The sequence below is a fragment of the Leuciscus leuciscus genome (genome assembly GCF_965113295.1).
Source record: "Leuciscus leuciscus genome assembly, chromosome: 18".
Classification (NCBI taxonomy): Eukaryota; Metazoa; Chordata; class Actinopteri; order Cypriniformes; family Leuciscidae; genus Leuciscus; species Leuciscus leuciscus.
In genome coordinates this window covers 34985491-34999887 of record NC_138742.1, presented here as the reverse complement: position 1 = coordinate 34999887, position 14397 = coordinate 34985491, and the positions used below count along the sequence as shown (strand labels likewise).

Here is a 14397-nt window from a genome sequence, read left to right as displayed (position 1 = left end):
TTGCATTTTCATACTTTATTAAATCAATTTATCATTTCTAAATGAAGTATAGCATTATTTACAAATCAGTTATTTAGGTGTTTACAGTGATTAATAAGATCACTTAGAAAGTGTGAGTAAATGTAGTAGATTCAGGCAGTTATAAAGCATTTAGTAGTGGTCAGTTCACTATTTTGCGAGCTCATCTAAAGTGAGGACTAGTTATGCTTTGTAAATAATTTATAAAGGAGATTTAAAGACTCAGTTATCTTCTAAACAGAAAAAGGAAACAAACACAACACGATAGAGAACATAGAAATATTAACAGCCTTTAAATCTCCTTTATAAATGCTTTACAAGGCATAACTAGTCCTCACTTTAGATGAGCTCACAAAAACTCGTTTTCAAAAGCTTTCATTGTCAGGCCCCCAAAATGGCATTTTCGTTGAAATGAACGGCCAAAACGTTTTCAGTTGAAAATGATGTCGTGTAAACAGACCCTAAAGCGTGTATTATTTATTGCACTTTAGTTTTTCGACATAACATTTTGAGATTGACCTCCAAAATCTTTACAGTGTGTTTGTGATGGCAAGAAATATACAAAGCAGCCAAACACGTATCGTTCTTTACCATCCAACTGGGGACGCGAAGTTCATTTTGATTAATAAAATCATTATTCACTGTATAAAGTATGCTTTACGCTATACTAAATATAGGTCACTATAGTGACCTGAAATCGTTACCTTGGACTGCATAACCAAACATAGAAAGTATCTATGAAGAGAGAAAATAAGTGTTAAATAAAATAAACAAATATTATGACTGATAAAAGGCATAATATATAATATACTATATAATATACTATATATACATAATGAAGACAGACTTCACTGCCAGTTCACTTCACTGTTCACACACACACACACACTGTTCAAGTCCTCTCTTGTATAGATAGACATCGTTCATTGAGTCCTCACTTGGCCAGTGTAGAGCGACATTGGTCTGTTAGTAATATAGACATGTATGTGTGAGTGCAATGGCACATAACAATGGCAAGTAAATTGTTAGGGACTGCATAACCAAGCATAGAAAGTATCTATGAAGGCCTATATATAAATATATATAACTTATAGTTACAAAATAAAGACATACTTAACTATTCACACACACACACACACACAGTTCCATTGCAGGCTATTGTGAGTCCACTGTTGTATAGGTAGAGATCGTTCAGAGTTGAGATTCAATCTTGGCATGTTTATTTTTTATTTTATTTTATTTTATTTTTAAAGTTATATTATGAAAAAAAATGATTTCATTTTTGTTTCTTCAAAATGACCAGATGCAGCAAGTCAACTCAAAAGTTTTGAATTAGATCTTAAAGAAAGGTCCACTGTTTGATGGTAACGAACGACATATGTTTGGTTGCATTTAAATTGAGCAATATTTCAAACACTGAATATCTCTGTACATCAACATCCTAGAAACAAAGGAAACAGAAAAATAAGGACATGTCTACTGATTTTATTAGAGTAGAAATTATGTTTTAATTAATAGGCCACAACAGAGAATGAATTTCTTAAAGCAATAACTTTGCTGTAATGTCCACAACATAAAGCTTCTGATGTTTTATAGTGCTTTCATTGAAAGTGTTATGATATTCTGTATTATTTGTTGGTATGGAACTGCTACTGAGGTACAGAAGAAATTATTAAGAAAAGTAGTAACAAGTAAATTGTTAGGGACTGCATAACCAAGCATAGAAAGTATCTATGAAGAGAGAGCGTTAAATAAGAAAAATAATATTTTATAAATAATATAAGATAATATATCATATAATAATATAAAAATAATATAAGAAAAAAAAGAAAAAGGATATTCTCGCCTCTGCTTTTGAACTGTTGCCGTTGGGCCGTCTGTATTTTTTACCCCGTTGTAGATTTAAATGGTCTTTCCTAAAACAAATCGTATTTAAAATGTTTTGATAACTGATAGGTTATATATATATATATATATATATATATAGAGAGAGAGAGAGAGAGAGAGAGAGAGAGAGAGTTACATAATGAAGGCAGACTTCACTGCCAGTTCACTTCACTGTTCACACACACACAGCTCCATTGCAGGCTATCAAGTCCCCACTAGTATAGATAGAGATCGTTCAGAGTTTCAGGTCCCCACTTGGCATGTTTTTTTTTTAAATAAAAAAATGCATATTTGAAGTTATATTATGAAAAAAGAGCTTAAAAGAAAATTTTGTATGTCATTTTTGTTCCTTCAAAATGACCAGAAACACTAGTCCCCTCTTGGCCAGTGTAGAGCGATAGTCCCCTGTTAGTAATATAGACGTGTATGTGTGTGTGTGTGTGTGTGTGTGTGTGTGTGTGTGTGTGTGTGTGTGTGTGTGTGTGTGTGTGTGTGTGTGAGACGCCCTCTGGTGTTCAGAGGGAGGGATATTTGATGTGTGTGTGTGTGTGTGTGTGTGTGTGTGTGTGTGTGTGTGTGTGTGAGAGACACCCTCTGGGACCTGTTTCAGAAAGGAGGTTCAACCAACTCTGAGTTAAAACTTGAACTCTGAGTTGACTTACCCTGAGATGGGAAACTCTGAGTTTTCGGTTACAGAACAGCTGAAATGAGTTAGTTCAATCAACTCTGAGTTGACTGACTCTGAGTTAAGCGCGTGCACCACAACTATAAAAAGCCATTATCAATGGAGCACAGATATTATGAGTCACCATGGCAACAGCGCCAGACAAAAAGAGCTCTTCATATTTCTCACCAGTACGAACATTATTACTGTATTTTTACAGTATTAGAACATTAATACTGTAATTTAATTAAACAGATATTTTTGTATAGCAAGTTAAAGTTGTCACTTTTTGAGGGTTTGCAAAAACGCACCGTTTTGTGTCTGGCCCTTTAAATGCAAATGAGCTGCTGCAGAGGGCGGGGTGTGTGTCTGTTAGCAGCTGCTATTACCTCACGCAGACACACTAAAATGACAGAAACTGTTCTGCCTTTAATGTTAAACGGAGTCAGATAAGGATGGAGAGACTCAAGAAGAAGTGACAACATGTAGAATGCAACAGGACGTCTCTGAATGGTTAGTTGATGAATTTATGTCGCTGATGTGGAGTTAACTATCTTCAATTAGGATATTCTGTCATGATAAATCTATAAATTGCTCATATAGGAACTGTTGTGAGATGCACACAGAGTGACTTTCTATTGCATGTGAAAAGATGGATGCTAAAGTTTGAGCTGACTCACAAATGTACTCTTATACAACAACTTTTCCTCTTCTCAACATGGACTGCATGTTCCCGGGGGCGGGGTTTATGTAAATTCTAGGGTTAGTGATGTCACTAACCCGAGAGGAATGTAGTGTAGTCCCAACCAGCCGTTTGTTGTAGTTCAAATGGTTGAGGTTGATATGGGATTTAGTAATAAGTAGACCAATACTTTCTAAAGATTGTCATTATTACATGAATCTAATTACACTGTTGAAGATGTCATTTGTAGTTAGTAATACAAGTAACTTACCCAACTGTTATAATATCAGAGGTGAAACTGGAAGAACAGTATGTTATTCAACCTAATTTTAACGTTTATGTAGATGCAATCCTGCAGGTATTAAAATAACATGGCAGCAGCTGAAAATTAAATATAAAAACATAATTCAATCAGGTAAGGCTTGAGTGTACATGGGTGTAGGCTACCTGACTTTACAAACATTTTACATATTAAATAACTAAAGCATCCAGTGTCTAGCAGTGCAGCAGCATTTACAGCTGAGGGAATTCCTGGAGGGACTTCAGAGCCAGTCACTCCCAAAGATCCAAGGGCCTTCATAAAATGTAAGAGGTTTACATATGTGTTATTTTTTATATAGGCTATTTTTGATATTTCCATTTATTTTACTTTGGGTTAGGATTTTTGTTGGTCCAAATAGATTATGATGGTAATATCTGTCTTTTGGAGCCTCCTGTCCCAACAGAACCCCAGGCAGTCGTAAGAGGCCTACTCAATACACCAGACGTTATGACAAATAGTGTTATAAAGTGCACTCAACCAAATGCTCATCTTCACAGGACGATGGGGATAAAGAGTTTCTGCTGCCACAGAGAGGCCTACAGAGGTAATGTTAATATTATGTGTCTACACATCACACCATCTACAACACATTCTGATTATTTCACATTTTTATGTGGAGTAGCCTATAGAATCAAAGTTTAAATCTAAGTATAAATGGGTATTCTTATCTCTCCCCGCGCCCCCAGAGTGTGGAAGAACAGCAGGAGGACGGTCCATCAACTTCTGGTGCAGATGAACACAGTTCAGTTATTCTCAGTAATGCCACAGTTTAATTCTGTAGAATTTGTTTAGAACTACATTATGTAACTAATCTACTACTGTATTTTCAGTTGCCAGTTAAGGAGTTTTATAGACTTCATCTTATTAAAAATTTTTAAAAAAAACTGCAGTAAAAATAGCAATATTTTATTTATTAATAAAAGATAAATTTTATTAAAGGTCCCATGACATGCTACTTTTTGTAGGCTTTAATATAGTCCTTAGTGGTCCTTAGTACTGTATCTGAAATCTCTTTCCAAAAATTCAGCCTCGGTGCAGAATTATAGCCACTACAAGCCAGTCCCAGAATGAGCTTCCTTCAGACGGGCCGTTTCGGTGTCTGTAGCTTTAAATACTAATGAGGAGGAGAAAGGCGGCGTAAGGTGGAGGGTGGGTGTGGCCTTGACCATCTTGCGCAACGGTACCATGCATGTTTGTTTATGTTGGATATATTGCAATGGCACGAAGACACGCAGTCTTTCAAGCATTTCAGTTTGACCCAGAATCTGATCCAGATGGAGAAGCAACGGATGAAGAAGTTGCAACTCAGCGGCTCCAGCAGGACGTTTCCGAATGGTTAGTTTAAAATATTATGTCTGGATACGGTACTTTATTCGGATGGTTTACAGTTATTATCATGTAGCTAACGCGAACCTACTGTTGCCTTTTCATGAGAGATCTGTAACGTCTGTAATTTATCTTATTACAATTACATCAAGCTCTGCGATCTTGAAATGCGGATATCGCGCGCGCCATATAACAAACAGGAAAACGGGTATCCAAATAACAAAGACGTGTACAACACTCGCGTTACAGTGTGTGTATATTCACACACATAAACTGCATAGCTAATGTTACAGCCACATTCTACGTGTAAAATCTAGGTAACCATAAACAGTAAAGCAACACACTTATATATCATTAGTTGACTTACTTGTCCGAGGTGTGTAGCTGAGCCAAAGAGAGTGATCCAGATAGGGTTGGGCGATGTCCCCTAAATTGGCAGTTGACGATGTTTACAGTAAAACATCGCGATGGACGATGATATCGTCGGGGGGGGGGGTGCTACGGAATCGCGCTGACCATCACGAAGAGAGAGAGAAAGTAGCTACTTCTACTGTGTTTACGCCACGGGAATACTCGGCTTGGCATTTTGAAATATTTATATGTTTATTTGGCCGTTTAGGCTCGCAACCGAAGACAAAGACTATGCTTGTCCGTGTTGCGCTCGGAGCGCGCGCACAGCATCCTGTCAGTACAATTCAGGTCTCTTTCGCGACTTATCGTGCTTTTAATATTTCTTTTCAATATAAAGCACATCCTGCTCTTTTCTTTCTCATTCATTCATGTTTTATTATTAATAACTTTAAACAGAATCGTCAACTGAAATCTGCGCGGATTATCAACAATATGACACATTTATAGGACAATAAAGGGTCTCTGCGGCAAAAGTGAAAGTACCAGCGGCCAGCGGGTGAGATGTTTCGAAATGTCTCTTTGAACAGTAAAGCACCCGTTTCAATAAAAGGATATATTAAAGTTTATATAGCCTACTTTTACATTTTCGCTGCTGTTCTAAAATGATTTTCGCCATCACCTTAAACAAGCAGCAGCTGCTTGAATCCCAGTGCAGGAGCTGTAACTGTTAGGTTACCACAGAAACGTAAGCGGTTAGTTGATTGCTGTGGTGACTCGTGACACTCGCGAACAGCACTGAACACGCACGTCTTAATTTTTTTATCATTCGTTGGTAAAGGGTGAGAGACCTTGCGAGCCACATGATTTTTGCCTAAGAGCCAGGTGTGGCTCGCGAGCCAGGTTCCCAACCACTGGTGTACACACGAACACGAACTGCCGTGAGACTGGGCTGGTCTCACAGGGTGGGGGCGTGGCATCACGATGGTGGCTCACCATCGTGATGTCGGTCAGCCATCACGATGGACGATGATATCGTCCATCGGCACAACCCTAGATCCAGACTTTAGTTTCAGACGTTCAGCAAGCCCAGCTCTGTATTGACCCTTCTGTGTTCATTTGTACATCCAATTATTGAGCAATTGTTATGCTTCGCTCGCTCAAAAGCCATGATATCTCTCGTGGACAAACTAAAATCGCGCGCGCGTTCTACTTCCTAGCGCATTTTCTCATGGGCGGAAAATATTCTCTGGGCGGGCAAAGCAGAGACAGGGGAGGTAACATTCCTCCTTATGACGTCATAAGGAGGAGATTCAAGATCAGCGCGTATGAGCCTCCATTTTCTCAAAGGCAGAGAAAGATAGCAAAAGCTTGATTTACACCGATTGAAATTTTTAGAAACTTGGGGACCATATACAGGCTAGAGGAACTCATATTAATGTTAAAAAACCTAAGAAAGTGGAAATTTCATGTCATGGGACCTTAATAAAAATGTACTGAAAGAATGAATGAGGTGTTTAAACACCACTTCCTCTTTAAAAAAGGGGAGGAGACCGATAGAAACTCTGGGTTTACTGAAGAAAACCTGCTCCTGACCAGGGGCCTGTACCATGAAGGTAGCCGAACAAACTCGGGGTTACAGGATTAGTTTTGAGTTGACAAAACCAAACCGATGCAATCAGGCTTTATTGGTACCATGATGCAGCTCATCAACTTTCTCTGTCAACTCAGGCTTTGATCCTTAAGCTATGATTACTCCACGCGCGCGTGCACATAAAAGAGTGACGTCGACACTGAACAACCAATCGCGGGTAGTAGAGCGAGAGCGATATATTTTTCCACGGAGGAGCAAGAGATAATCATTCAGAATTACGATGAATTTAAATATGTATTTCAAGCTCGAAACAATACGGTCTCTGCTGTCAAAGCAAGAGAAGACTGTTGCAGAAAGATTGCTGATTGTTAATGTGTAAGTTAAACAAATACGTTCTATATTTATGTAAAATTATGTATGTATGTGTAGCCTATTTATGTGTAATATAGCCTATAGGCTATTTTTATATTATATAAAAAATGTGCATGTATGTACTAAGAAAGATTAATATTCATTGATTTTTAGATGCAAACCCAACTCCAAATGTTCTTGGCAGCAGATAAAGACAAAATATAAAAATATAATTCAAAGTGGTGAGTATTTACCACAACCTTTTATTACTTTTGTGAACATTTTATCACAAACACTTGTTTGCAGCAAACAGAAATAAAGAATTAAATTCAGTAAACCAGAACACACTGCGGCGGAGGAGTTGGCTCTGAGTAGGCAATAAGGGACGGCCGATTATGGATGGGATTACAGGTGCTGTACAATCTGACCCTGGTGCTGGCTCCTCTAAGCAAGTAACACTGGGTACGTGTGCAATACATTACTACTTTTTTAAGTTTTAAATCTGGCTGACTGTATGTTCTGCAGTAGAGGGAAATACAGTGTCCCTGTTGAAGCCAGCACACATACACACAGTCTCCCACACAGAGGTCTGTATGCAGCAGACAGAACACCAAACATAACCTGCTTTACAACAGTTATGCTTTACATTAGCCAGTTTTATTTATTAGGGTGGAGGAAATGAAGACACTCTGTGTGTTCTCAGACAGTTGCTGATGTGAACGCACTGGGCTTTTTATTATGGCAAACATTTGAATGTGTGGCATAAAAAAGGGACTGGCCCTTACACATCTCTTTTATTGAAGGATTTTTCACAACCTGCCCCAGAAACTGAGGCCTCTACCTCAATGGGCTTCAGAAGAAATGTGTAAGGATTTAAAACCCTTGACATAAATTACAGTCAGTCCTGTGTTTGTAGGAAGTCAAGGAACTTTTTGTGATTTGATGAGCCTCCAGAAAACTTGTAATGATCATGTTTGTGGTGGAATTATGTTTCAGGTGGAAACAGACTCAGTCAGGGCCCTGTACAAAAGGAGTCTTGAACTAGACTGTTCACTAAAGGAGACTTGAACTAGACTGTTCACTAAAGGAGCTGGACTGTGAGCTGAGGAGGCTCCAAACAAAATCAAACAGCTTGATAAAACTGATCTCAGTATGTATATAGTTATATTATATATATATATATATATATATATATATATATATATATATATATATATATATATATATATATATATATATATATATATATATATATATATATATTAGTATAACTTATTTAACCAAGTAACACTTTAGTATGAATATTTATTAATGCAACTTTCTCTTGCTCTTTCTCCCTCCCATCCCACAAAACCAATAAAACAGTTTGAGACCTATCTGCAGTTTCAGTGTGCTTTTATTAAGTGAAATATTGTATGGTGATTGCATCTACACTGCATACATGTTGCAATGACTTGGGAATCCTATCATAAGATTAACAGAATAATAATAAAAAAGATTCAAAATAATTCTTAACATGTATTATATTGTATAGTACATTTGTGAAATTTGTTTTTTTTTTTTTTTAAAACAAGTGTTCATGTGATGTCACCCTATCAATATATCTTACTGGCAATTTGATAAAAGCCCTCTTTTATGGACATGGCCGATAAATGTCCGGGGAACACTATTAATGAAACTATTCATGTACTCCTGCAGAGCGAGGACCACCTTACGAATGGTTCGACAAACCGTGTTTTCCCCTAGCTTCTGTGCGTCACCCACTGTGCAGGAATGTACCACTTGCAAAAAAAAAAAAAAAAAAAAAACGCAACACAATACCATTTGCGGTACAGTAAGTGCATGAATTCGACGTGTTAAATTCTTTATGTGCGGCTCAAGAAGTTCGCAAAGATAAGACATTCCTTCCGTGGAAAATCTGTCTTTTTCATACAAATAACTATCAGGAAAGGCAAGGGGATTTTGTCTGGCTAAAAACTCTTTCTCTACGAAGTGCTCGTCAAACAATTTGCGCTGAGATGTCCACCGGATTTGGAAGAAAAGGTGAAGTCATTGCAACAGACACTTGGAATAAGTTACGTCACCTATATGTTTCTTTGCTCTCAGCTGATTGGTCAAACTTCAGTCTGAGATCTTGAATCCAGAACATAACCTGCCCCGGAGCAGGTTAGCTGTGCAGCGTAAGATACCATGGCGACGAACACCGATTAAAGCCAAGCTACTTTCATAGTACCTAAAACCCAGGGTTGGCGGAAACTAAGCTGAAACATAGCTGGCTAGCCACCTAAACCGGCTTCATGGTACAGGCCCCAGGTTAGGTTCACAGAGTAAGTTACCATGGTAACTGACTCTGAGTATAAGTTACCTCTCTTTCTGAAACAGGCTTGACTTACTCTGCTTTCTCAGGTTTAACATACCTCCCATTCTGAAACAGAAAACTCAGAGTTTCTCTCATTTCAGGGTTAACATACTCAGAGTTTTCACTTAACCTCCTTTCTGAAACAGGCCCCAGGTGTTCAGAGGGAGGGATATTTGATATGTGTGTGTGTGTGTGTGTGTGTGTGTGTGAGACGTGTGTTATATTTGGTGTGTGTGTGTGAGACGCCCTCTGGTGTTCAGAGGGAGGGATATTTGATGTGTGTGTGTGTGTGTGTGTGTGTGTGTGTGTGTGTGTGTGTGTGTGTGTGTGTGTGTGTGTGTGTGTGTGTGTGTGTGTGTGTGTGTGTGTGTGTGTGATGCCCTCTGGTGTTCAGAGGGATATTTGGTGTGTGTGTGTGAGACGCCCTCTGGTGTTCAGAGGGATATTTGGGGTGTGTGTGTGTTATATTTGGTGTGTGTCAGTGATGCGCGGGTTGATCCGAAATGAGCGGGTGCCTGCGGTCACCCGCGGTTACGAGTCATCCAAAAATATTTTTAATGATATTCGGGTCGCGGTCGGTCGGGTCGTTTGAAATAAAGATGCCAATTAAACCTTTGTAATTTATATAGTAGTATAGAGAGCATAAGCGGAGTGGAGCGGTGAGAATCTTCGCTCATCGCTCACGGAACTGTCCACCCCTCCGCTCCCCCGCTCAAAGCTACATCAGGCCGCTCCGCTCATTATCGCTCAGCGCTCAACGCAGTTTGATCCGCGCTCCACTCAAATCGCCCCCCGCTCGCTCCAAAAAGGGGAAAAAAAATCTACATGTAGCCTATATCACTGTAGCTTAGACCACAGCCTTACCTCCTAAAGAACTAATGAGCAACAACAACATTTTTCAAATAGAAATGTTTTATTTCAAATGACAAATTAGGCCTATGTAAGAAGGAATATAGCCTACACAAAGTCCTGTAAAATTAAACGAATAAATGGGCCTAATAATATGAATAACAATTATATAAACAAAAATATAGCCTACATAAAAATTTTAAAAGTAAATTTACTATTAGGCCAGAATTTTGATAAGTTAACTTTTGTGCAACGCGCACGATTAAAATTTAAATGGGCTTATATCCATTGTACACACAAACTGCTGTAAAATAAAACGAATAAATGGGCCTAATAATATAAATAAAATTTATATAAACAAAAATATAAAATAAATATACATAAACGTTTTAAAAGTAGGCCTAGGCTAAATTAACTATTAGGACAACATTCTTATAACTGAACTTGTGCGCAGCGCGCAGGATTAAAATTTAAATGGACTTGTATCAATTGTTTGCATTTTACGCTGTATTTAATTTAGGCTACACTTTAAGTTACCGTATTCAATTTGCTAACCTTTTGCTTTCTTCCCAGCGTGTTCACATATCACACTGCATGTTTTCGAGAGATGTGTCTTTTTAGATTCCAAAATTAATCTTTAGGCCTACTGACTGAAACGATGTCGTTTTCTTCTACCACATAATAGTTAGTTTTACACCTGTATGACTTCTTATTTTCCTTTTTGAAGTAGCCTACTTTTTGAACTCCATTATTGAGCCGAGTTTTGACTGAAAATAGAATCCATCTTGCAGTCATCAACAGTAGACTGAGTTAGGCTTGACTGAGCATGCTTCAGAATCGTGGTGTGCGCGGAGCGAAATTGGAGCGGGAAATAGGGCGACGCTCCATCCTTTTAAAAATGCCGCTCTGCGTTCTGTCCAAGATCCGCCCGCTTGCTCCCGCTCCACTCCGCTCACATGCAATTTTCTATGAAATACATAGGCCTACACTTTATTGGCTGAATAACTGGCGCGAAGATGACGCACGAGCTCAGTCTGCAGGTAGAGATGGAGGCGGCAAGAGAAAAGGTGAAGACTGGGGAGTGGAAGCTCCGCAAATACACAAACAGAAAGAGCAAAGTTGCCGAAATAATGAAAGATAATGACCAAAGTGCTGGCTTTGTCATGTGTATTTCTTGCTATGCATTTACTAGCCTACTTTTAAAAAAAGCGGGTCGGGTACAATATTTTCTTTCTTTTTTTTTGCGGTCCGAGTTGCGGGCGGGTTAGTTGAAAACGTCGGTCGGGTCCGGGTTGTTTATACATTGACCCGCGCATCACTGGTGTGTGTGTGTGAGACGCCCTCTGGTGTTCAGAGGGATATTTGGTGTGTGTGTGTGTGTGTGTGTGTGTGTGTGTGTGTGTGTGTGTGTGTGTGTGTGTGTGTGTGTGTGTGTGTGTGTGTGTGTGTGTGTGTGTGTGTGAGACGCCCTCTGGTGTTCAGAGGGATATTTGGTGTGTGTGTGAGATGCCCTCTGGTGTTCAGAGGGATATTTGGTGTGTGTGTGTGTGTGTGTGTGTGTGTGTGTGTGTGTGTGTGTGTGTGTGTGTGTGTGTGTGTGTGTGTGTGTGTGTGTGTGTGTGTGTGTGTGTGTGAGACGCCCTCTGGTGTTCAGAGGGATATTTGGTGTGTGTGTGAGATGCCCTCTGGTGTTCAGAGGGATATTTGGGGTGTGTGTGTGTTATATTTGGTGTGTGTGTGTGAGACGCCCTCTGGTGTTCAGAGGGATATTTGGTGTGTGTGTGTGTGTGTGTGTGTGTGTGTGTGTGTGAGACGCCCTCTGGTGTTCAGAGGGATATTTGGTGTGTGTGTGAGATGCCCTCTGGTGTTCAGAGGGATATTTGGTGTGTGTGTGTGTTATATTTGGTGTGTGTGTGTGAGACGCCCTCTGGTGTTCAGAGGGATATTTGGTGTGTGTGTGTGTGTGTGTGTGTGTGTGTGTGTGTGTGTGTGTGTGTGTGTGTGTGAGAGACGCCCTCTGGTGTTCAGAGGGATATTTGGTGTGTGTGTGTGTGTGTGTGTGTGTGTGTGTGTGTGAGACGCCCTCTGGTGTTCAGAGGGATATTTGGTGTGTGTGTGTGTGTGTGTGAGACGCCCTCTGGTGTTCAGAGGGATATTTGATGTGTGTGTGTGTGTGTGAGACGCCCTCTGGTGTTCAGAGGGATATTTGATGTGTGTGTGTGTGTGTGTGTGTGTGTGTGTGTGTGTGAGACGCCCTCTGGTGTTCAGAGGGAGGGATATTTGATGTGTGTGTGTGTGTGTGTGTGTGTGTGTGTGTGAGATGCCCTCTGGTGTTCAGAGGGATATTTGGTGTGTGTGTGTGTGTGTGAGACGCCCTCTGGTGTTCAGAGGGATATTTGGTGTGTGTGTGTGTGTGTGTGTGTGTGTGTGTGTGAGACGCCCTCTGGTGTTCAGAGGGATATTTGGTGTGTGTGTGTGTGTGTGAGATGCCCTCTGGTGTTCAGAGGGATATTTGGGGTGTGTGTGTGTTATATTTGGTGTGTGTGTGTGAGACGCCCTCTGGTGTTCAGAGGGATATTTGGTGTGTGTGTGTGTGTGTGTGTGTGTGTGTGTGTGTGAGACGCCCTCTGGTGTTCAGAGGGATATTTGGTGTGTGTGTGTGTGTGTGTGTGAGACGCCCTCTGGTGTTCAGAGGGATATTTGGTGTGTGTGTGTGTGTGTGTGAGACGCCCTCTGGTGTTCAGAGGGATATTTGATGTGTGTGTGTGTGTGTGTGTGTGTGTGTGTGAGACGCCCTCTGGTGTTCAGAGGGAGGGATATTTGATGTGTGTGTGTGTGTGTGTGTGTGTGTGTGAGATGCCCTCTGGTGTTCAGAGGGATATTTGGTGTGTGTGTGTGTGTGTGTGTGTGTGTGAGACGCCCTCTGGTGTTCAGAGGGATATTTGGGGTGTGTGTGTGTCATATTTGGTGTGTGTGTGTGAGACGCCCTCTGGTGTTCAGAGGGATATTTGGTGTGTGTGTGTGTGTGTGTGTGTGTGTGTGTGTGTGTGTGTGAGAGAGACGCCCTCTGGTGTTCAGAGGGATATTTGGTGTGTGTGTGTGTGAGACGCCCTCTGGTGTTCAGAGGGATATTTGATGTGTGTGTGTGTGTGTGTGTGTGTGTGTGTGTGTGTGTGTGAGACGCCCTCTGGTGTTCAGAGGGATATTTGGTGTGTGTGTGTGTGTGTGTGAGACGCCCTCTGGTGTTCAGAGGGATATTTGGTGTGTGTGTGTGTGTGTGTGTGTGAGACGCCCTCTGGTGTTCAGAGGGATATTTGGTGTGTGTGTGTGTGTGACGCCCTCTGGTGTTCAGATGGAGCAGTATTTACTACCGATCAAAAGGAAGGCTGAAGGTTTCAGAGGCCCGTTACGTTTCATTGGGAACAAGCAGGCCTTTTCCTGAGACCAAAGGGTTCAGCAAACAAAGTGTGTTTTAGCGGCGTACCTCTGATGATGACGTCTCCTCCGGCTCCTCCGTCCCCCCCGTCTGGACCCCCCCACTCTTTCCAGGGCTCACTGTGGAAGCTGGAGGCTCCGTCACCCCCCCGTCCCGCCACAACCTTCACCCTGCGCTGGTCCACGAAATACCGGCTCTGAGGAGGAGCAGGGGAGATGTGTGATAGCGTGTGATAGCGTGTGTGTGTGTGTGTGTGTGTGTGTGTGTGTGTGTGTGTGTGTGTGTGTGTGTGTGTGTGTGTGTGTGTGTGTGTGTGTGTGTGTGTGTGTGTGTGTTGCCTTGTCCAAATACCCACAACTGCGGTCAAATTAAAAACGTAAAGTGTTGCACATTTGATTGGTTCAGAGATGAGTGTGGTGTGTGTAGGCTTATTTTTAACTACATTTGCAACTGTTTCTATCACTTAATTACAAGCACCACCATTTTAAATGTGTGTCTTCTGTTTCATACGCTGATTTCACGCAGCCGCCATTTTGAAATCGAAAGTGAGGCTCCGGTGGG

General features: G+C 40.8%; 2 protein-coding genes across 5 annotated transcripts in view; one reads left to right on the top strand and one right to left on the bottom strand.

Moving 5' to 3' along the window:
• mtg2 (mitochondrial ribosome-associated GTPase 2) overlaps positions 1–14397 on the bottom strand; it is a 34940-nt gene that overhangs the window by 18563 nt on the left and 1980 nt on the right. Inside the window, exon 2 of the mRNA XM_082146042.1 lies at positions 13885–14032. Within this exon, the coding sequence (XP_082002168.1) occupies positions 13885–14032 (148 nt within the window). The remainder of the gene's footprint in view (positions 1–13884; positions 14033–14397) is intronic.
• On the top strand, positions 6847–8320 carry LOC309481221 (uncharacterized protein). 4 transcript variants are annotated; one of them, XM_082146061.1, is made up of 6 exons: positions 6847–7216; positions 7367–7434; positions 7604–7654; positions 7718–7779; positions 7996–8057; positions 8189–8320. In XM_082146061.1, the coding sequence occupies exons 1-6, from the start codon at positions 7122–7124 to the stop codon at positions 8235–8237; spliced, it is 387 nt and encodes a 128-aa protein (XP_082002187.1). In that variant the 5' UTR covers positions 6847–7121; the 3' UTR covers positions 8238–8320. The 4 variants fall into 4 exon arrangements, 1 of the variants encoding a protein (XP_082002187.1); XR_014199948.1 differs by having other exon boundaries at positions 6847–7654; positions 7723–7779; positions 7996–8299; XR_014199946.1 differs by lacking the exon at positions 7718–7779 and having other exon boundaries at positions 6847–7644; positions 7996–8299.

Bases quoted from the DNA above. Each gene is read 5' to 3' on its own strand.
- LOC309481221 (XM_082146061.1), top strand. From the start codon at position 7,122: ATGAATTTAAATATGTATTTCAAGCTCGAAACAATACGGTCTCTGCTG. The intron at 7,217-7,366 runs GTAAGTTAAACA...ATTGATTTTTAG, and splicing joins AGATTGCTGATTGTTAATGT to ATGCAAACCCAACTCCAAAT. The intron at 7,435-7,603 runs GTGAGTATTTAC...ATGGGATTACAG, and splicing joins TAAAAATATAATTCAAAGTG to GTGCTGTACAATCTGACCCT.